At 44.4% G+C, this 22626-nt stretch overlaps 1 protein-coding gene across 4 annotated transcripts in view; it reads left to right on the top strand.

The window, feature by feature from the left end:
- The first annotated feature begins 146 nt into the window (after positions 1 to 146).
- LOC125440322 (translation initiation factor IF-2-like) overlaps positions 147 to 22626 on the top strand; it is a 53052-nt gene continuing 30572 nt past the window's right edge. For 2 of the 4 annotated variants that reach the window (XM_048510087.1, XM_048510088.1), the window contains exons 1-2: positions 147 to 506; positions 1480 to 1571. In XM_048510087.1, the coding sequence (XP_048366044.1) occupies positions 170 to 506; positions 1480 to 1571 (429 nt within the window). In that variant the 5' untranslated portion in view covers positions 147 to 169. Of the gene's footprint in view, positions 507 to 1479; positions 2287 to 4657; positions 4749 to 22626 lie in introns of those variants that run through there. The other 2 variants (XM_048510086.1, XM_048510085.1) reach the window with 2 other exon arrangements.

Genomic DNA, 22626 nt, shown 5'->3' with positions numbered 1-22626 from the left:
GCCCCCAAAACGCGCCCGGGCAATCCAGAGCCAACTTTGCCCGGCGGGTTCCGCGCGCCCCTGCTGGGCCCCCGCGTCCAGACGGCCGCATGCTGGAGCGGCCCCCTCGCTGGGCTGCGAAGTTGGCCGGGGGAGGGGCGGCGGCGGCCAGATCCGAGCTGGTCAAGGCATGTCCGGGCGTCGATCGCGGCCAGAGTGCAGTCGGAGCGGCGGCGGCGGCGGCGAAAGAGAGCGGAGGCTGCGGAAGCTCAGCGCCTCCCCGCCCGCCTCGCCTCCTCGCCTCCCTCCCGCTTGGAAGCCGCTTTCCGGAGCGCCGCCCACTCCCTCTTCCCCACCGCTGGACGGCACGGCTGCTCCGGCCAGACGCCGCTGGCGGCAGCCTGGCGCTCCTGGCCTGGAGGGCGGTGGGGAGCCCCGGCCTGAGTGCCTGGCCGGCGCAGTCCCGAGCCCCATGCGTCTCCGCCGCCCTTGGCAGCGCCTGGGTGGGCAGGAAAGGCTGCGGGCAGGTGAGAGACGGCCAGCTCTTCCCGCTCGGCTCCGGCCAGCCCCTTGCTCGTGGGAGGCGAGAGCCACCCTCGGCCACCGCACTTTTTAAAACTTCCGCCGGCCTCAGTGCTCCCATGCAGGGCACCGGCATAGCCGTCTGCCGCGGCCATGATGCGCATTATCGTTCGCCCCCGGCCCTTCCTCCTGCCAGGTGACCTTTTTCAACCCTAAAAAGCATCTTTTAGAGAAAAATGCACCTCATCTGTCAATACGCGGGCGGGAGGGAACGCACACAGATTGCTAATCCACAGATCCCCCCCCCCCCATTTGGAGAAGTATTTTTGCAGGAACAAACCCAAAATGCAGATGGAAGCCTAATTTTCTAAACCTGGATCCTGATGCTTCCTTGTATTATCCTCACCTACGCCTCGGGAAAGGAATAAAACCAATGGATATCATGGCCCCAACCACTACAATAGGCAGGACTCAGGAGGGAAGGAAGGAAGGAAGACGGGGTGTGCAGGTGAATTACCATCTGATAGCTCTAGGAGGACCTGCTTGGTTATGGTGAAGAGACCAGCATGACTGAATATGATAGGTTGAAGTTGGGGAGAATCACCTGCAGCAGCAGAATCCACACGGCCACTGTCAGGCAGCATTCTTGTGCAGAGCGGGCTAAGAGAGTGTGGCCAAGGTGAGTGACTGTGGGGCTAAAAGAGTGACTGTGACTAGCCAAGGTCACTCAGCAGGCTTCATGTGGAGGAGTGGAGATTCAAACCCGCTTCTCCAGATTAGAGCCTGCCACTCTTAACCACTGCATCCAAAGATTAGATCCCACCAAAGATTGCTGCCGAAAATGATTTCCACAATTTTCTTGCTGCTTTTTCAGCCCAAACTGTCTCCCCAGATGCTGCCGGGGGGGGGGGGGATCTCGGCATAAGGAGGATGTCAATTCGAAAGGCAATTGGCTAAAATGCTGCCCTTCACCCACAGAAAGTCAGGATTCCCGCCCAAAGTATCCATGCTCGCAGAAGACTGAGTCTCTGTGTGATTTACTGGTCTGCCCAGTGAACCTCTGGAAGAAGGTAATTCTGCCATGTCATAGCATTGGGTGTCTGTGGATCATTTTTGTATCAGAATTATCTCGGAACACACCGGAATTATCCAAAAGTTGTCTATTTCATCACTGTGTGCATCAGTTTTCTGGGATCGCCTCCTTCCACTAAAGAAGCATGCCCAGATCTATGATTCATCCATAAGCCCAGGGAATTGCTTCCTCTCCAGGCAGATAAATCTTACTCTGTCATATTCTAGAAGTAAGTCTTCAGTAATAAGGGAAAGGTTTGCCTCCAGCTCCAACTCAGGAAAAGAATGCGCCTCTTCTATTAGAAGTCTGAAAAAAAGCTCTTCTGGATTACTGGTCATTGTAATGCATCATTAGACATGTGTGACTCAGCATATCTACACACAGAAATCACATCACCCTTCATGGGCTGTTATCTAGATCTGGTTTATTTTGTTAATGATGAGCACATACAGTTTTGCAAAAAAACAACAACCCTCACCCATGGTTCATGGCTGAATATGTGTTCTTCAGCTAAGACTTTACTAATGGTTTCTCAAATTTGTGAGGGGACTTAATGGGGCCTTTTCAGACAGGCCCCAAATTTTGTGGATTGTCTTCCTTGGGGAATCCTGCCAGAGCTTCAGACTATGGGCATTTAGTAGGCTTTTCAGCAGACTTTAAAAATAATAAATAGGCATTTGAAAATGCCAGGTAGACTGTAATCTGGAGAACTGGATTTGATTCCCCACGCCTCCACAGGAGCAGTAGACTCTTATTTGGCAAAATGGACTTGTTTCCCCACTCCTATGCATGAAGCCTGCTGGGTGACCTTGGACTAGTCACAGTTCCTTGGAATTCTCTCAGCCCCACCTACTTCACAAGGTGTCTGTTGTGGGGAGAGGAAGGGGGGAAAGTTTGTAAGGCCCCCCCCCCCGAGTCTCTTTATGGGAGAGAAAGGGGGAATATAAATCCAAACTTTTCTAAAATTTTGGAAAAATGGTAAATTATTAAATGATTATATTGATAAAGGTCAAGATATGTAACTCTCATGATATAAGCTGAGTGTTTTCTTGGAGATGGTCAGCTTTGTACACCTGGGCAAAGAAATTAACAAACTACTGCTTTAACAACAGAGTGACTTTAGTGTCAAAACTGTTTAGCCTGTTCCAAATAGAGATTTGATCCATTCGATTTGACTTTTAATCCAAAGAGAACCAAAACTAACATGTTATTGTACCCCATCTTACACTAGCATGTGTAATCCCAAATTTATGATTGTAATAGAAGAATGGGTATGTGATAGCATTGAGGATACATTCTGGGATCTGACAGGATCATCCTGAAAACAATGGCAAGATGAGCCTCATTTGTGAGATTCATAGATCAATTAGGACAGGCAGAATGGGATGAGCACAAGGTGATGGATCTGGAAGGATGAGGTGAAAATGATCATGCAAGATAACGTGTTCCTCTGTGTGCTATTTCATCATTGTATCCATTTGATTATTACTTGGCTGCAATGAAATATGACAGATGTGACAGTAATGTGACCTTAGATGAGGAATTTGGGTAGTGGGGAAACTAACTTGAGGAGAGAGGGGAAAAGACCCAATAAGATTTATGTATTCTCACCACTGTGTTGTCTGTATGATATTGTTTTATGCATAATGAACAGATGTGATGTGCATTTATATTCTTGATGGGGAAGTTTGAAGGGAAAATTTAGCAGCCATGTGCTTTTTCACTTTCCATTTTTATTATTAAACCTTTTTGGAAGGAAAGCTTGAGATGGTATTCTATGCTCCTCCCCTTGCAAAGCTACCTTTTTCTTCATAAAAATCTGCAATGTCAAAAAACCCTAAAACCTTCATTTCCCGTTCACTTTCCCTCCTTCTGTTTGATTCTACAGTGACATTTTACAAGATTTGTCTGTGTTAGTTGTCCTATGAAGAGTGAATGGTAGTACTTCTATGCAGAGTGAAGAAGGTAGTTCATATTAAGCAAGACAACTTTTTTTTCCCTGGAGGAACCATTGCAGCTGTAAAGCACTTTGATTTTCTTTTGCAAGAATAGCAAACTCTTGGCTCTCACACACAGAATTTTTGTGGCTAAGTATATTGAATGTTTGCAGACTGTGGGTCCGATCTAAAGATGGAAAACAGAAAAGCTTCACTGATGGGATTGAGCCCTTTCTTGATAGCTAGTTAGAAAGAACGATCTCAGAATGCATTCTGAGAGCCAGCGTGGTGTAGTTGTTAGGAGCGGTGGACTCTAATCTGGAGAACTGGTTTTGTTTCCCTCCTCCGATACATGAAGCCTGCTGGGTGACCTTGAACTAGTTACTGTTCTTTGGAACTCTCTCAGCCCCATCTAACTCACAAGGTGTCCATTGTGAGGAGAGGAAGGGGAAAGAGTTTGTAAGCCACCTTAAATCTCCTTACAGGAGAGAAAGGTGGAGTCCTCCTCCTCCTCCTCCTCCTCCTATTCATTTAGAACTAGACAGATGCAAATACTGAAGGATTTGGTGCATTTTCCAGACCTCAATACCGCATTAAACACATCCTAGAAGTTCAAATAATGCCCTTGGATATATCTGTATTTTGTCTACACAAATGCAAGATTTTGGTAGGATGCATTAGGGCATGTTCTGTGATATGAGTTTTATGGAAATTAAGTGAAGAACACATAGATTTGAATGCAAACAATGAAATCTTTACTAAGTTGGCTTCATAAGTGCCTGAAACAATACAGTTTGGGATTAACACTTGTTGTTCTATCTAGACCAGCCTCAAGGTTCTTGCCAGCCATTGGTCTGGATGCTGTGATTTCACAGATTATTGGGTCAGGACTCCCCATATGCCAATTTAAGATTACTGACATGGTTCTTCTTTCCAGCTCTTAGTTGAGATATTTTGATGCCACACAAAGTTCACAGACATTGAGAGTTTTCTGGGTGTTAGGAGCTAAAACCACCAGACCATGGCCACACAGCCTGGAAAACCCACAACAGCCAGTTGCTTGCAGTGGTACATTCACAGACATTCTTAAGTACAAATATTCCCACAAAATGGGTAGAATTTCTGGATGTCCTCTTTCTTCCCTCAGAGATCTTTTCATTGGTTCTTGGTGATTGTATAGAGATCACTAGGGAGAAGCAGATTAAAATTATATTCAGGAAAGTACAACAACATGGCTGCATGGTGGGAATGGAGGAGAGCTGAATAGAAAAGACTGATTGGAATAAATATTTCTGGAAGAGATTATGGACTTCAACTTGTTTATTAAAAAAGTGCTAAAACTGCAAGCACAGTGGACACAGCAGGATTCACTCTGTACAAAATAGCATGCATTTCATTGGAATCAAACATACCAGAGCATTTGGAGGAAACCTGCCTAAAGTATTTAACATCAGGGGTTGTGCTCCTATACTTGTCTAGCAAAGAAACACATGACTAATTTAGTCCCCTAGGGGCTCAGACATTGCTCAATTTCCATGGGGAAATGTGCGGATGGTGGTGGAGAGAAATCATTCTGTTTCCCTGCCTACCTTCTAGCTCACAGGTGTCAAACTTGCGGCTCTCCAGATGTTATGGACTACAGTTCCCATCATCCCCTGCCAGCATGATGTTGGCAGGGAATGGCATGGGAACTGTAGTCCATAACATCTGGAGGGCCGCGAGATGGAGGCCAAGCATGCATCAGAGTTGTCATAGTACTTGATAGTGAAGGAGAAAGGAGGCAAAAGTTGCCCAGCATTTCATCAATTTCTTTTTACTGCTACCACCTAGTACATGCAAGGCTTATTCTCTTTTACAGTTATTGTATTCAATGGGAAGATGAAGAGTTAAAATCCACCCAGTGCAGAGCTGCCATTCCCATTTAATTCAGCCAGAAAAGTGTTCTTGGGATTACTGGCTTTGACTCACTAGTGAACCACCTAACATCATTTACTATTTTTTAAAATATAAAGATCACTTTGATTTTCTGCTGCTCTTGATCTTAGAGATACATCAAGTTGTCAGGCAGTGGCAACTGGTGGGAGGGTTGTGGGTGGGAGATATGGAGGGCTGGGATGCTGGCTGCAGCAGCATATAAGTTGTGGCAAAAACTCCAAAGTAAAACCATAGAGTTTCCAGCAATTCCTAGACTGTCTATGTCACCTCAGGTTTTTTCTTCTTACTGAAAGTGATGTAGTGCCATCGCCAGTGCTCTGGGCAACAGCAGGAGAGTCTCCTCCAGGGAAACAGGACTGTACAGATAGAGCTGAGGAAATGATTGATAAATATGGTCCTTTTTTATTTTAAAAAGGAAAACTAATTTTTCATTACATTTCTGTTGTGTTTCGGAAGAATTGGGCAGGTCACAAGAAGCTGTGAAATACTTCTCCCTAATATCATATACTGTTAGGAGCTAGTTAAAACTTAAGAAAAACAAAACAGAAACAGATCCATCAATCACTGTTGTAGGCCCTATCAGTCATAGTCATTATTTCTCTCCATGTCTAGAACAAAAGAAAGGTAGAAAGGGCCTGCTTCTTCTGTATAAATTAAGCAGAGGTCATATTTTGTTTTTTGTCTCCTTGTCCAGAAGATGTGGCATTGATTTTTTAAAAAAAAAAAACTGAGTGGCCTCTCATCTGGATTTGTTTCCCCACTTCTACACATGAAGCCTGCTGGGTAATCTTGGGCAAGTCACAGTTCTTTGAAACTCTTTCAGCCCACCGACCTCACAAGGTGTTGTGGGGAGAGGAAGGAAAGGGGTTTGTAAGCTTCTTTGAGACTCCTTACAGGAGAGAAAGGCAGGGTTTAAATCCAGACTCCCCTACCCCTTCTCTTCTATGTTTCAGAGCTCTGAAAACCATGCCAACTCCAGGTGGGGCCTGGAGTTCTCTGCGAATTATTGCTGATACCCAGACTGCTGAGATAAAATCCCCTGAAGAAAATGGCGGAGAGTGGTGGTTTTGGCATGACATCTTTGTCAAGCTCCTTCCCCTTCCTAAACTGCAGCTGCCCGAGGCTCTGTGCCAAAATCTCCAGAAATTTCCCAACTCTAGGTCACAACCCAGCCAAACTTAAGCACCATCAATTCCCATTTATTTCATCTAGTGATAATTAAGCAGGTACTTAACTCTGTCAATGAAATTCATGGCACCTCAAGTGCTGAAGTTTAGAATGTGCTGTGAATATTTATGAAAACATGGGTTTATGGGGGGAAAAATCCACCCAACTCCTCTCCAAAGCTAAAAAAAATTGCTTACTTGCAACTATTAACTTGAAAGCTGCAGTAGACTCTTTTCACGTTAGTATAGCTTCATAATATTAACAAATAAAATGTATTTCCATAAATACGTTTTAATTGTTTAAAATGTATCTAAAACACAGAGGAATGTAGTTTGCTTAATGTTAGAATGCAGTCCTATGCAGAGTTACTCCAGTCTAAACCCCTTGAAATGAATTTAGGGTTTAGATTGGAGTAACTCTCCTTGGGATTGTACTACAGGTCTTAGGGCACACCCTCAAAATACAAAAACAAGACACCAATAAGGATGGAGATATTCAGTTAATTTCGAGAGATGTTGTGATGAAGCAGGGGCTTTCAGTTCATCTCTTCTGAAGTCACTGGAGTTTCTTAGGCTTTGAGTGCATTTGTTGGGATGGTCCTTAAGTTCTTTCTGGGGCTGTTGCTTTAGGCCAGGGGTCTTCACACTATGGCCCTCCAGATGTTCAGGAACTACAATTCCCATCAGCCCTGCCACTTGGCCATGCTGGCAGAGGCTGATGGGAATTGTAGTCCATGAACATCTGGAGGGCCATAATTTGAAGACCTCTGCTTTAGGCTCATAAGAGCCTTTACTTATTTCAGTTTGGTTTTGTTATTCATTAAAGCACTTATATCTTATCTTGTGTCTTTGATTTAAGGCTAGTAACACTATAGGTAAAGACAGTCTCCTGTGCAAGCACCGGGTCAGTACTGATCCATGGAGTGATGTCACCTCATGATGTTTACTAGGCAGACTTTATGTATGGGGTGGTTTGCCATTGCCTTCCCCAGTCATCTATACTTTATCTCCAGCAAGCTGGGTATTCATTTTACCAATCTCAGAATAATGGAAGGTTGATCTAATCTTGAGCTGGCTACCTGAAACTGACTTCCATCGGGATCAAACTCAAGTCGTGAGCTGAGCTTTGATTTCAATATTGCAGCATATACCACTCTGTGCCCGGGGCTCTTGGTAACGCTATAGCAACTATAGTGCACTAGGAGTTCTTGCAGAAAAAGAGAAGAAAAAGAGTTTGGATTTATACCTCGCCTTTCTCTCCTGTAAGGAGATTCAAGGCAGCTTACAACCTCTTTTCCCTTCTCCCCACAACAGACACCTTGTGAGGTAGGTGGGGCTGAGAGTGTTCTGAAAGAGCTGCGACTAGCCCAGGGTCACCCAGCAGGAATGTAGGGGTGGGGAAACAAATTCAGTTCACAAGACTCGATCTCTCATGCGGAGGAGTGGAGAATCAAGCCCAGTTTTCCAGATCAGAGTCCACCACTCTTAACCACTACATCATGCTGGCTCTCAGTAGAATATAATGCCATAGAGTCCACCCTTTGAAGCTGCCATTTTTTCCCAAGGGAACTCATCTCTGCTGTCTGGATGTTAGTTGTAATCTTAGGAGCTCTCCAGCACCCACCTGAAGGTTAACAAATGGTGAGCACTCTTGGAACTCACCCACATTACTACGTTTGTAACCCAAAGTCATCTTTGCTTCACATTATACTCAGTCTTGATCCTGTACATCTGCCGTAAACCAGGTTCTTCTCTTTGATTATGTCTTTAAAAAAGAAAGGCCGTTTCCGCACGGCCTCCTTGCGCCCCCACGCCGCAAGAGTGCGGGCGGCGTGGGGGCGCAAGCCCGTTCGCATGCAAGCATGCGAACGGGAGAAGCGGAGGCCGGCAGGCGGCTCCGCACGGAGCTGCCTCTGCGCCCTCCCCCGCCCCACTCACGGTGTCCTCCTCGTCGCCTGTGGGGCGTCGCAGCCCCGCCCACGCTGCCCTCCGACCCCTGGAGGTCGGAGGACAGTGTGGGCGGGGCTGCGACGCCCCGCAGGCGACGAGGAGGACACCGTGAGTGGGGCGGAGACGGGAGACAGCGTCTTCCCGGCGGCGCGGTTCACACCGCGCCGCAGGGAAGACGCTCCCTCCCCAACAACAACCCTTTAAAGGGTTGTTGTTTAGGGCGGCTTGACGCCGCCCTGGGGGGAGGGAAGAAGAGTCAGGTCGCCGCTGCTGCAACGCAGCAGCGGCGCCTGTGCGAACGGCGGCCTGGGGGCACCTTTTTTGGCGCCCCCAGGCTGTCATAAATGGGCCGTGCGGAAACGGCCAAAGAAAGTTGTGCTCCCGGTCAACAGAGCAATTCAAAGCTGGTCTACTCAGGCCAGTTTACTGGGGCTTGCTACTAGTTAAATGTTTTTAGGATGGCACTGTAACATCCATAGCTGTTTCTCTTTGCACAGGATAAAATGGAGGAGAGGGAAACAGTGTTCACACTGGGGAGAAAGGCAGGGTATAAGAATAAACAAATGTTATGTCTTGTAAACTCTGGTATATATTTCAATCCACTCTCAGTGCACTTTGCAGCTGGATTTTACTGTGCGAAACAGCAAAATCCACTTGCAAACAATTCTAAAAGTCGATTGAAAGTGCATTATTCTGCATGTACAGAAGGGGCCCTACAGTTTAAGTGGTATCTACTCTCACAACACAATAGTTTCCTCTGCTGTGGAACCAATTGTGAAGAGTTGATCACCTGATAGCAATTCTTGTGGGAAAACTTGCCGAAGGTCCAGCCGAGGGGCGCAGAAGGTTTGCGTATAAAGCAGCAGTTTTTCAGGAGAGGCAGGCCGAGATGTGTTATTTGAAAACAAATCCTCTTGTGTGATAGAGAATCTGCTGTCTTATAGGAATGCCCCTTCGCCTTCCCTTATACTCAGCGTGTGCATTTGAAAATAAAGCAAATATTACAGCAGGTTCTCCAGAGCTTTCTCATCCAAAGGAAACAAAAGCCAGGTAGCATTTCTGACAGGAATTCTCACCACCCAGAAAAGTGGAAAGCCCACAATAATGTATCAGATGGATTCTCTGAGTCCTTTCCACCCAGTCTCTTTCATCCAGGATTAAATTCCAGAGAGATTTATTTCTGTTCCACCATGGAAATATTTTCTTCAGGGAAGGCAAGCCTTAAAGCTCCCTGTTGTGCTCTGAGTGAAAACAAGCAACCGTGGTGAAAATTAACATTTCTGAACAGAAGGGGGAGGGGGGAGGCACCAGCCTTTTCTGATGAGTGTGTGTGTGTGTGTGCGCACATAATTCTCTTTCCAAGCCTATCTCAAGCAAATGCCTGGACAACCTTTCACTGCATCTCAAGTGATAACAAACTAGCACCCCCGTCAGATAAACTAGGAAAGTGATTTATGGAGAGAGCAAAGAAAGCGCAAAGACCAGGGGCTTTTGCGGCAAATACCATGGCAGTCACCCTGAGACATTTTAAATCTAGGGAGCCATCACAGTCATTTCACTGATAGCAGAAGGGACTGGAAGAAAATTCTTCTCACTGGCTGCAAGAAGTTTTGTGTTGAGCATCAGAACCTGCACTTTGCCCAGAGAGAACAGTGCTTGCCTCTTGTTCCTTTAACTGATCATCTCTGGATCCAGCTGGGTCTCTGCTTGTATCAGAACTTGAAAGACTCTGTCCTGAAGCCTGGTTTTAATCCAATAGTTCAGCTAAGGACCCTGATAAGTGCTTACAACTGTGCCAGTTCCAGAGAACAGCGAGGACAGGCTTGGAAAACAAAGGAGCCACTGTCTTAACAGCACCGTTTTGTAGCTTTATGCAAGCAGACAACACAAGGCAGGATTCTTAATTTTATCTTTTGGTGCCTTTTAGAATCCCTGCTCTACTTTCTCCTCCCATCTTTGATCCTTCTTTCTACTTTGCTTTCTTCCCTCTGTATAGAAGACCCTAGTCCTCCCAGCAATAGTATCTGTCTCCAGGGCCAGATCAAGACCTTTAAAGGCTTTAAGCACTGAAAGATCATGGAACCTTCACATAGTGTATATGTAATTCAAAATAAAATGCAATAGTAAACAGTTTATGTGTGTGTATTCTAATAAATACATATTATTTATATGAAACAAAACACCTGTTATTCCACTGCTTTCGTGCCTTGAAGATACACAGTATTTTAACTTACACGAATCAAAGATGAAAAATAATGTTTACTGTTGCTTACTTATAATTTTATTTATACTACAAAAAAGTTTTCTCCTATATTTTTAATGGAAAAATCTTCGATCACATCCTCAAAATTCATTTGATGTAATACCTCTGCTTCAATACTTAGCAGAGGTAAGGGGAAAAAAACTCTGTGGGCCCCTAAGCAAGTGTTTATTTGACTAATCCAGGGCTGACTGTCTCTCTAATGGGGCAAATTTCTAAACTTTGACAATGAAATAACTTGCAAAACTGGCTGTTGTGTGTTTTCCAGGCTGTGTGGCCATGATCTAGTAGTTTTTGCTCCTGATGCTTCACCTGCCTCTGTGGCTGGTATCTTCAGAGACATGCCACAGTAAGATATATTTCTCTCTGTGACAGAAAACCTGAAAAACAGTTATTTAAACAAAAGGCACTATAGCTGATATTCTGCACGGACCTCTAAAGATAGTTAGAGACAGGGTAAGAGATCGTTCCCATGTACACACCCAGCTTCATCTAGGGGGCTCACAGAGATGTGCCTGGACTTGGGTTTCCAGCTTTGTACCTGGAGGTCTGGGGGGTGGAGCCTGATGAGGGTGGGGTTTGGGGAGGGAGGGAAAGAGGGGATCCACTCTAGTTTTTTCAGAATGGCAATGGGGCTGAAGCAGCCCAAACAATGAAAGTAAACAGCAAAGGAGGGAAGAGGGGAAGGCTAATGTGTACAGTGCGCTGTGGGCAAACTGAAAAAGCAAAAAGACAAGAAAACTGTACTCAGGCTCCTAACATATAAACATCAAAAAGTGCACAGTGTTTATTAAACAAGAAACGTGCAAGTGCAAAAAGATCAAGTCTCAGAATCACAGCATCCCAAGCCTAATAGCCAGCAACCAATGCAATGTTGCTAACACAAGTAATGCAATAACCAAAGAAATTGGCCAGCATGGTGGAGCGGTTAAGAACAGGTTGACTCTTATCTGGAGAACTGGATTTGTTTCCCTGCTCTTCTACTAAAGCCTGCTGGGTGACCTTGGGCCAATCACAGTTTTCCAGAATTCTCCCAGCCCCACCTACCTCACCAGGTGCCTGTTGTGGGGAGAGGAAGACAAAAGGTGGTTGTAAGCCACCTTGAAGTTGAGACTCCTTACAGGAGAGAAAGGCGGGTTATAAATCCAAACTTAAAAAAACACCTGGCATTATTCAGGATCTGCTTTTCAGGTCTCTTAAATCGCCAACTGTGCTATCCACCTCAGAACCATGATTCTGGACCTCCTTTTTCTATTCACACCAGTTCTATGAGTTAGGGTAACTAAGAAATTGTCATCAGGGGAGCTCCATTGCTGAGCAGGATTTAACCCAAAGTTCTCTCTTAGTCTAGCTGCTGTTGCTCTCCCCACATTGTCACATAGATTGTGTGTGCGTGTACACATGCACACACACTTCCCCTAAATGGTGTTTTAGCCTTAATTAATTCACTTTTTAAAAAACCTTACTACCTGAAGTATTCACGTTACTATGAAGCTTAACAATTGCGCTGTGAAATGTACTTTTTATAGTAGGAAAAATGCATGAAATTATACCCTTAATGGAACAGATTCTTCAGTTTTATAGCATTGAAGAGATTCTGTCAACATGTATACTTGATGAAACAAAGACCAAAAAGAAAAGGATTTAATGGAAAAGATGTAAATTCTTTCTATTCTGACTTCAAACTTTTATGTCTTGTCTATCTCCAACTAACCTTGTATTAACGGTCAATTCTGCTCCATTGGAATGAGCATAACGTGCAGAAGAGTACTTTACTCATCCAAGATACACTCAGAATGGACTGCATCCCAAGTTATTATGAATTTTATTTCTTTTTCTCAGTCATGCTTTTTCCTCTTATCGTTTTAACAGGCTGGTTATATAGCCCATAATGATACTGCTCTATGTCTTATTTTTTTAGGTTTAGGTTCTACACCACCTTTAGTTTGTTAAAACACCTTAGATAAGGCTATTACCTTGTAAATTAGACAGATAATGAACCCTGCTGAAATGTTCATTTAGGCCAATATTCTATATTAAACAGAATGTACTGAATTTCCGTCTCTAAATGAGATCAAATAAAGGTCAAGGATGGTACAATAAAAGCTCACATCAAGTAAGATCTAAGTAAAAAATCAATGCCCATCTACTTTATTTTCACATCACTGAGTGTATATAAATGTGTCAGTCACATGAAATATTGCACATCCTTTTGTGCTTGTGAGTGAAACATCAGTTTATTTGCCTGCTTTTAATGCCTTTTAGCATGAGATAACCTTTTAAAGTGAAAAGAAAAATATACTGTCCTGTTATGTTTGGAGTCTTTAGAGTTCCACAAGCTGAACTGAACTTTAGCTGACATAAGCTGGTCAACCATAAGAACATAAGAACAAGCCAGCTGGATCAGACCAGAGTCCATCTAGTCCAGCTCTCTGCTACTCGCAGTGGCCCACCAGGTGCCTTTGGGAGCTCACATGCAGAATGTGAAAGCAATGGCCTTCTGCGGCTGTTGCTCCCAAGCACCTGGACTGTTAAGGCATTTGCAATCTCAAATCAAAGAGGATCAAGATTGGTAGCCATAAATCGACTTCTCCTCCATAAATCTGTCCAAGCCCCTTTTAAAGCTATCCAGGTTAGTGGCCATCACCACCTCCTGTGGCAGTATATTCCAAACACCAATCACACGTTGCGTGAAGAAGTGTTTCCTTTTATTAGTCCTAATTCCTCCCCCCAGTATTTTCAATGAATGCCCCCTGGTTCTAGTATTGTGAGAAAGAGAGAAAAATTTCTCTCTGTCAACATTTTCTACCCCATGCATAATTTTGTAGACTTCAATCATATCCCCCCTCAGCCGCCTCCTCTCCAAACTAAAGAGTCCCAAACGCTGCAGCCTCTCCTCATAGGGAAGGTGCTCCAGTCCCTCAATCATCCTTGTTGCCCTTCTCTGCACTTTTTCTATCTCCTCAATATCCTTTTTGAGATGCGGCGACCAGAACTGGAGACAGTACTCCAAGTGCCATTCAGTCATAGAATCATAGAGTTGGAAGAGACCACAAGGGCCATCCAGTCCAACCTCTGCCATGCAGGAAGTCACTATCAAAGCACTCCTGACAGATGGCAATCCAGCCTCTGATTAAAAACTCTCCAAAGAAGGAGACTCCGCTGTTGAACAGCCCTTACTGTCAGGAAGTTCTTCCTGTTTTTAGGTGAAATCTCTTTTCTTGTACCTTGAACACAATACCCCTTGTTCTTGTCTCCGGAGCAGCAGAAAGCAAACTTGTTCCATCGTCAATATGACATTCCTTCAAATATTTTAAAATAGCTATCATTTCACCCCGTAACCTTCTCTTAACTTTCCCATAACTTTAAGCCAATAGAATCTCCATTCAGACTGGGTGCACAAAGAGAATTAGTAATTCATTTAGGTATTTATATCCTGTTTTTTCTATTTGATGGGGACCTGAACCAAGTTATAACACTGTTTTCCAGTCTCTCCATTTTCTTCACATAGCAACAACATTGTGAAGTAGACTAGGCTGATAGAGGGCAACTGACTGAAGGTCACCCTTCCTTCCAAGGCAGAATGGGAATTTGAACTTAGATGTAACTCACAAAAGGTCATTTTGAAATTAAAAAATTATTAGTCTTTAAGATGCCACTGGACTTTAGTTTTGTTGTAACCAACTGACAGGGCTACCCATTTGCAATCAGTCTTCCAGATCCTAGCTGAGATACTACCATTACATTACATTGCCTCACAGGATTTCCAAATTGCAATAAAATCTGTATATGCTTACCCTTAACCACTGTTAAAAACCCCTTACAACTAGAGCAGCACAACCAAAGGTGTTTGGGATCGGGATTGCTCAACAGCATCTACAGTTGGGAAATTCTAGGAGATATAGGGCTGGAGCTTGGGGAGGGTGGAGTTTGGAAAGGCAAGGGAACTTAGAAAGTCATTATGACATTAAGCCCACTATTCAGAGCAGCCATTTTCTGCAGGGGAAGTGATCTCTGTCTTCTGGAGATCAGTTATACTTGTAGAAGTTCTCCAGACCTTATTTGGAGGTTGGCAACCTTAATGGGCATGTGCCAACTGCCTGTGCAACGACAGATGGCACTATCTGTGGAGCAGCACTTATTTTGAAAGAATTATCTGAGTCGATGGTGACTCATGACCCAATCTCAATGTGAACGTATTGGGGTGTTTAATGCAACAGGAAAGAGACATTGCAAACAGGGAATGTTCCATTTTGAACACATTCATTTTGAAGATCACAGCAACATCAAACCAGACAGAGCCTTGGAAGTTCCATGAAGTGAGCTTCCCAGTCCTCTGCTGTGGTTGGGGAACTCCATGGACTCTTCTCTACTGCAGCTCAGCTCAGGGCCCTCTTAACGCATGGCCATGCCACGGACCCCAGAGACCCCATGGGCATCGCTTATGTCAGCTAAAGTTCAGTTCAGCTTGTGGAACTCTATGCCAATCTATGTATGTTTTGACTTGCTGCTAATAAATAAATAAATACATACATACATACATACATACATACATACATACATACATACATACATACATACATACATACATACATACATACTGTAATAACTCTAAATTGTCATATTGGAAAATGCATATTTGGAAGTGTTTTACTAAAGACAATGAACAATAGTAATGCTAATTTTTATGATAACATTATGATAACATTGGCATTTCCCTCTGATTTAGTATCACTGTCACCTCTGCAACCATACATGCATGTGTGTGTATGTATCTCATGCACTGCTTTGCCCTGGGGCCTATAATGCTGTTAAGATGGCTCTGGCTCAGCTGGACAGTGGGAGGTTGAAGTGGGAAACCAGGGAGACATCCTAACATGCTGATATATGTCCCATGTGCCTGGATGTTACATCAAAACATCACAGGCATTTGGCATTTGGGCAAAATTCTACCTGATGATTCCCTGCTCCTCCACATAAGCAGGAGACTAATCTGGTGAGCCAAGTTTGTTTTCCTGCTCCTACATATGCAGCCTGCTGAATGACCTTGGGCTAGCAGTCACAGTTCTTGAGAACTATCTCACCCCCACCTATCTCACAATGTGTCAGTTGTGGGAAGGAGGAAGTGAGAAGAGTTCTGAAAATCCTGCTACACACCATAGTTGTGGTTAGGGATTGCGGTTCCTGCTACTGCAATACAACCATTTAAAAAATGCTGGAGATTTCTTCCCAGTTTGTGCAGCATCTCACTTAGTTTGAGCTGTAGTCACAAAATCAGTCACCTAGTGTACAAGGATGCTGTTGGGATTGCCTGCCTCCAGGTGGGCCCTGGAGATCTTGCAGAATGACAACTGATCTCACACTACAGGGATCAGATCCCCTGGAGAAACTAGTGGTTTCAGAGACTGGATACAATTGCATTATATCAGTGGTGGGATTCAAATAATTCAACAACTGGTTCCAGTGGTAGGATTCAAATAATTTAACAACTGGTTGTTTACAAGCACCATTTTAACAACCAGTTCTGCCGAAGTGGTGCAAACCAGCTGAATCCCACCACTGCATTATACCCTGCTTTCCAAATCCCACCCTCCCAGATTCCCCCTCCAAATCTCCAGGTATTTCACAAAGGGTAGCTGGCAACCCTTGCCTCTGTTCAGACTGGCAGCATATCCTCAGAACTTGGTTGGATTACTGGAAATTGTTGTTTTCTTGGCTTTCCAATTCAGCGTGGGTGGTCGCCACAAGTTCGGTGTGAGGTCATAATAGGGAAAAGTAATGTAGAGGAATAGGCCTTAATTGGGCCTAAACTCTATTAAAAAGAGCCATACCCCATAGCCAGTTCTCCCTCCCCTTCAGAAAGGTAAATTTGTGGCTTGGGCAGGGTGACACCGTTGGGGTGAGAGTGGGCTATTATGTTTGCACATGTGTCATACTATGAATGTAATGTTGGATACTTGCAAATGCTGGACTAACATCTTGAAGTCTAGAGCAACGGTGTGTGAAAATCTGCAAGCAGTTCTAGATTAAGCAGGCAGGCATTTGGCTACCGTTCATTTAACCATAAAAGAGCAGCCATAAACAGTTTATTACATTGCACAGAGCTCTGATTTTCAAATAAAAAGTAAAGTAATCTTTTGCCTTTGTGGGCTCCTTCCCATAAGTCTTACGCCACTTGCAATCCTGCCACAAAACTCAAAGGAAGCTGACCGCTATCTTCTGCTTCTGGTGAACAGTACACACATGTGTTGTGCTAGCTGACACTTTATACTAATTTATACTTCCCTTTCAGTGCACTGTCCTCCTAACACTTTTTTTTGTGTGTCAGTTCTGTACTGCAAGTTGGGACTGCAATGTAGAAAAATGGGGGGGGGGGATATTATATTCACACCCATTTGAAAAGATGTGAATTAATTAAAAATAAAAGCCCCCCAAAGCAAGAGAAATGGTACTTGCATGGAAGTCTTGTTTTCTCCTTTTTCAGCACATGGGTGAAATTATCTGCCCATAACTCTGTTCTACAACTGCAGGGTTTTGATTGTAGAATATCTTCTACACTTGGCTTGATTTGGAAAGAACAATCCTGAGGCATACAGAGTCTCCTTGAAACTGAAGCTGCTGAGACTGGAACACATCTGTTTTTTTTATTACATGGCATGTGAACACAACGGTTTAAAGTTTTAGAGAGGCATGTCTATTTTTCATTAGCTGATGGAGATGGCTATTTTAATGGGGTGTGGACGTTAACTTTTTAAAGAGACCCATCAATTTTTTTCAGTCAATCATGGAAATATTTTCAAAGCTTTCCAACAAACGTGTGGATGTTATGTATCAGGTTGGTGCCATGATATTCAACACTGCAGCACATCTTGCACTAACCCTTTTCAATAGCAGGGCATTGATTTAAGCAAGATAGCCTTTGTGTGTGGCTTGTCGAAAATGAATTTTATCCTGGCATAAATGCCACAGAAATGCAGTGCATGCACATTACACTCAAGAGCCCGTAATGCTTTCTTTCTAAAGAAGACTTTTGACATTTACAGTGACAAAATGCACAGTCTCCAGGCTGAACCTATGAGGGATGCAACAATGGAGCAAATGGAGTGTAGCAAAACAAAATATTGGCTATTAAAGAAGGCTGGTTGGAGAAGGGAGCGCTATAGATGATATACTGAATGGTATCATTATACGAGGGAGGGAAGATAGAGTGAGCACGCACTAATAAAAGAGGTAGCTGACAAAAGAAAGTTTCATGCATAAACTAAACTGAGATAGCTGCTTGCAACATAATCAAGTGTGCGGCCAAAGTGGTCTCAGCCCACAATAGGGGCAGCTGCCCTGTGCCTCACGCCTGGAAACTCCAACCACCAGTGGTCCAACTCCCCTGAAGGAGAAGAAAAGCAAGTGCCTTCCGCTTCTTGCACCTGCCCTGTCTGTGGCTCAGGCAACCGGCTTCAGGTGACAACATTGTCTTCTATCCACCTTGCATGGGGTGAAGGCCAACACTTTCTTGGCCCTAGCGATGGAGGCTGGCAGTGGGGTGGGGCTGGCAGTGGGGATTCTTTGGGCCCATGCTGGATTTTTGCCCTAGATCCCAGAATCACTACTTTTGAATATGGCATAATATGGGTATTTGTATGTAAAGTCCCATCAAGTTCCAGCCAACTTAAAATAGCAACCCCTGGTGGGGGTTTTAATGCAAGTCATGAAGCAGAGATGGTTTGCCATTGCTTCCTCTGCAGACTCTTCCTTGGAGGTCTCCCTCCCAAGTACTGACCCAACTTAGCTTCTGAGAGTTTTTTTATTATTATTATTTATTGGATTTGGTATACCGCCCAATCCCCAAAGGGCTCAGGGTGGTGGACTGGACTATACTCTGGGCGGTGGATTGGACTATGCTATTCCTTTTCTCATCCCAGCTTAATCCCTACCATCCCATAAAATCAAACATATCTCCCTGTCCAACACTCCAGAGTCTGACTTAAATGCGAAGTCGGTGGGAAGAAGCTTTCATAAAGTTGCAGAGGCACAGCTTTTTATTTCATCTGGGTACTATTGGTTAGCTACTATTACAGCTTTGTGCCACAAGTTGGGGCTATAGCATCCCCACTTTAATTCAATCACTATTTATTTAGTACATTAGTATGTTGTTTTTCCTCAAAGGAGTGCAGGGTATGTCACTCTCCTTTTCTACATATTGTCCTCACAGCAACTATCTGGTAGATTACAGAAAGTGTGTCCAGGGATGGGGCTGCCTGACATCCACCCAGGGACCCTGCAGCCCCCACCCCCACCCCCACCCCCACCCCCACCCCCACCCAGCAGCCATGCCCTTGGATTTACCAGCAGGAGCAGGAATCTCTAGGAAGCCAGAGGCTGGAAGAGAAAAGGCAGGAGAGCCTCAGCAGCAAGAACAAGCCTCAACAATCACAGGGGGGAAAGTGGAGACAGCAAAGCCCTAGCCATGTTGCAATCAGCACTTCACAGCAGCTTTAGATAATGGGGTTGGGCCAGCACAGCCCCAGCCAGGCTACAATCAAGGAGGAGGGCCAGGGAGGCTGAAGAGCCAGTATTAGGCCAGCAGGGCAAGACAGACAGTTCCCCAGCCATTAGGAGGCTGGAATAGCAGGCTCCCAGAAAGGAGGAAACTTCCTGAGAAGGATACAAGAGAAGCAGGACAAGAGGAAGGTTGGTTGGTATGATGCCGGGGCTCAAGCTTGCAGGATAGGTAAAGAACCTATGAACAGAAGCCAGAGTTGTGTCTTGTTTGACCTGAAAGTGTAGTTGAGCTCCTACAAGGCTAATGTGGCCTATGCTGCAGGGGTGACTGACAGAGAGGGTGCTCACAGAGTAACTTGCCAAATATCTCCCAGCAAGCTTCTGGTTCTGAACTTGTATCTTTGAGAGCATATATCAACAGCCTGAGTTTGCACTGAGTGGCTGAATGGTTCTGCTACAGAAAACATAGTAATCAACAGGCATGGGATTACCCTGAGGTTCTTTATTCTATTCACTGGCATTTTGAATCATACATTAAGGGGGTCTGACAATATAGAGAGGAGAAAGGTTGGAGATTAAGTTCTGAATAATCCAAGAATAATGACGACAGGCAGAAGTGTCAAGATTGATTAATGCTTTATGATAACTAACATAAATATGAAATACCTTCTGTATGAAGCCATTTACTTTTTGCAACTCACTTTTATATAGTGAATAATGAATTCCCTAAATAAATATACCCACATTTATATATTTGGTCATATTTGCACGATGGTAGATTCTACTTTATTACTGTTACTGCTGTTATTTGCTGTCACAAAATATGCTGTCTTTCAGGATAATCTCTTAGCGTCAGGCCTGCCAAAAGCCCCTTGGGCCCCCAGATGGAGATTATGGTCTGAGCACTACTTTTCAGAAGTAAAAGCTCTTGTGTTTTAAAGGTGACAAAGAAACTGGCATCTAAGCTGCCTTCAGGGACAAGATATTTTCTCAGCTTTCAACTGTGCAAGCAGGTACAAGAGTAATGCCATCCTGACTACTGGTAACAGAATTTCATGTAGAAATGCTGGACGTTTGCTACGTATGTGGATTTTTTTCTTTTTTATGAGAGGGTGGCAGTTCCAATGGGGACAGAAAGAAAAAGAAAACACATATGAAGACAAGAACTTTGAAATGAACAGTAAAAATGATGCCTCTTACCAATCACCTATCTAGTTTAAAGTCCTTTTCAAATACTATATTGACACATATGGGGAGCCTGCCAACTACATATATTAGGAATGTGGGTACCCATGGTTTTTTCCAGTAGGTATGATTGTTGTGTTGCCTGCACAGGGGTAATATGTATATTTGCATGCACATAAAGCACAAATGTATTGACCACTAGATTTTTCAGGGTTCTGGCTTGTTCATGCCAAAGCTGTATGTCCAGTGGTGGGATCCAAAAATTTTAATAACAGGTTCCAATGGTGGTGGGATTCAAACAGTGGCGCCGCCACACACACGCACCTCCAGTCCCTATTGGGCAGGGAGGTTGCTTTAGTAACCCCTTCTCGGCACTCAGAAAAAATTAGTAACCACTTCTAGAGAAGTGGAGAGAACTGGTTGGATCCCACCTCTGTGTATGTCCAAGCAACATATTTGTGTGGCCCTTGTTTACACAGTATGGCAACCACATGTACTGGCAGTATTGTGGGTAACATGCGCTTTGGATATGCATGGTTCCCAGTGTGCATATTTATAATGTCTGAAAAGAGCTGAAGTCAACTTTGGTAATCTGTTAAAGTGCTTACAGAGTTGTAGATAGATGTGGCTCCGTAGACTGCTTCAGGTTAGGAAAATAACTCTAATGAGGGCTGTGTGGGTGCTATTTAATTTTTTAAAAATGCTCAAGCGACCACATATGTCCTGGCATTCTGTGTAATTTGGTATTAAGATTTCTCCTATTGACTGCTAAGCTGAGAAGAAGTCAGTACCTTGGTCACGGCTGTGCTTCTCATGCAAGGGATCTTGCTTAACGTCAGCCAGGGAAAGCATTCTCAGTACTAAGCCAGACTTCGCATAAGTAAAGCAATAGAGAAGAGGTACATTCCTTTGAGACTGTATGGGATGATTTTCTTTTTCTAGAAACGGAGCCATTCCCCTGTGCAAGTTAGCTTAAGGAGACTCAGCATTTATGGCGGAAGACTGTGGACTACAGGTAGGGAGACAGGCAGGCTAATAGCCCAGCATCTCTTACTTCATGAATTAAAAATGAATAAAGGAACAAGTAAAATTATGTTGTTCCTTCTCCTCTGGTACTGGAACCTAGCGGTTGGGTTTTGGCTCATTGGTAGTAGACTATCTCCTTTGCATGCAGAAGGCCTCATATTCAAGCCCTGGCATCTCCAGTTAAACAAAAACAGATAGTAAGTGATGTGAAAATCTTCTGCCTGAGACCCTGGGGAGCTGCCACCAGTCTACATAGCCAGTATAGACAGGCCAGTGGTCTGACTTAGGATGAGATGGTCTCATGTGTTGAGACTGTGTGATAATGTAGTGCATGTGTCATCTTCGCTCTCTGACAAGGATGGAGGGCTAGCCATGACACCATGTTTCTTTAGAATTCAGGCAGTAGAGTGGTTTGAAATGGAGGCTTGACACCCCCTTCATTCGTGTCTTCACCTTTAAAAATTGTTGCCTTCAGTGATGCTGCAAAGGTGCTGTTCCCGACTTCTGGTAACTGCTGAAGGAAAAGTATGGAAACCCAGGTCTCCTTTGGCTGACTCCTTGGGGAGTCGGAGCGTTCAGGTGACTCCGGGGCTATGAACAGGAGCATTATTCTTTTCTACATATTTGGGAAATTTGGCAAAAGATAATTTTTTTAACTTCTAGTGTGGTGTTAAGAGTGGGGCTTTCCCCACTTACCATTTGCTGCGCGCTACTCCGGGAAAGTAGCGCGGGGTCCAGCGGCACTTCCCACTTGCAAGGGCGGCAACCACGCAGCCGCCCCTCCACTGCCGCTCTCCCGCCCCTTCAGCGCGCATCATTTTTGGCGCTGAAGAAACAGCACCTTCTGACTGCCCCGCGCAGAGCGGGGGGCAGTGGGAAAAACAACCCCACAGCAGAAATCACTCGTGCAGGGAGCGCGCTGGGAGTAGCGCGCCACAAATGGTAAGTGGGGAAAGCCCCAGTGGTAGACTCTGATCTGGAGAACTACGTTGGATTTCCCACTCCTAAACATGAATGGTGGACTCTTATCTGGTAACCCTGCTCCTACACATAAAGCCTGTGATCTTGGGCTAATCACAGTTCTCTCAGAACTCT

This window comes from Sphaerodactylus townsendi, linkage group LG10, assembly GCF_021028975.2.
Source record: "Sphaerodactylus townsendi isolate TG3544 linkage group LG10, MPM_Stown_v2.3, whole genome shotgun sequence".
Taxonomy (NCBI): Eukaryota; Metazoa; Chordata; class Lepidosauria; order Squamata; family Sphaerodactylidae; genus Sphaerodactylus; species Sphaerodactylus townsendi.
This window is presented reverse-complemented; position numbering and strand designations above follow the sequence as displayed.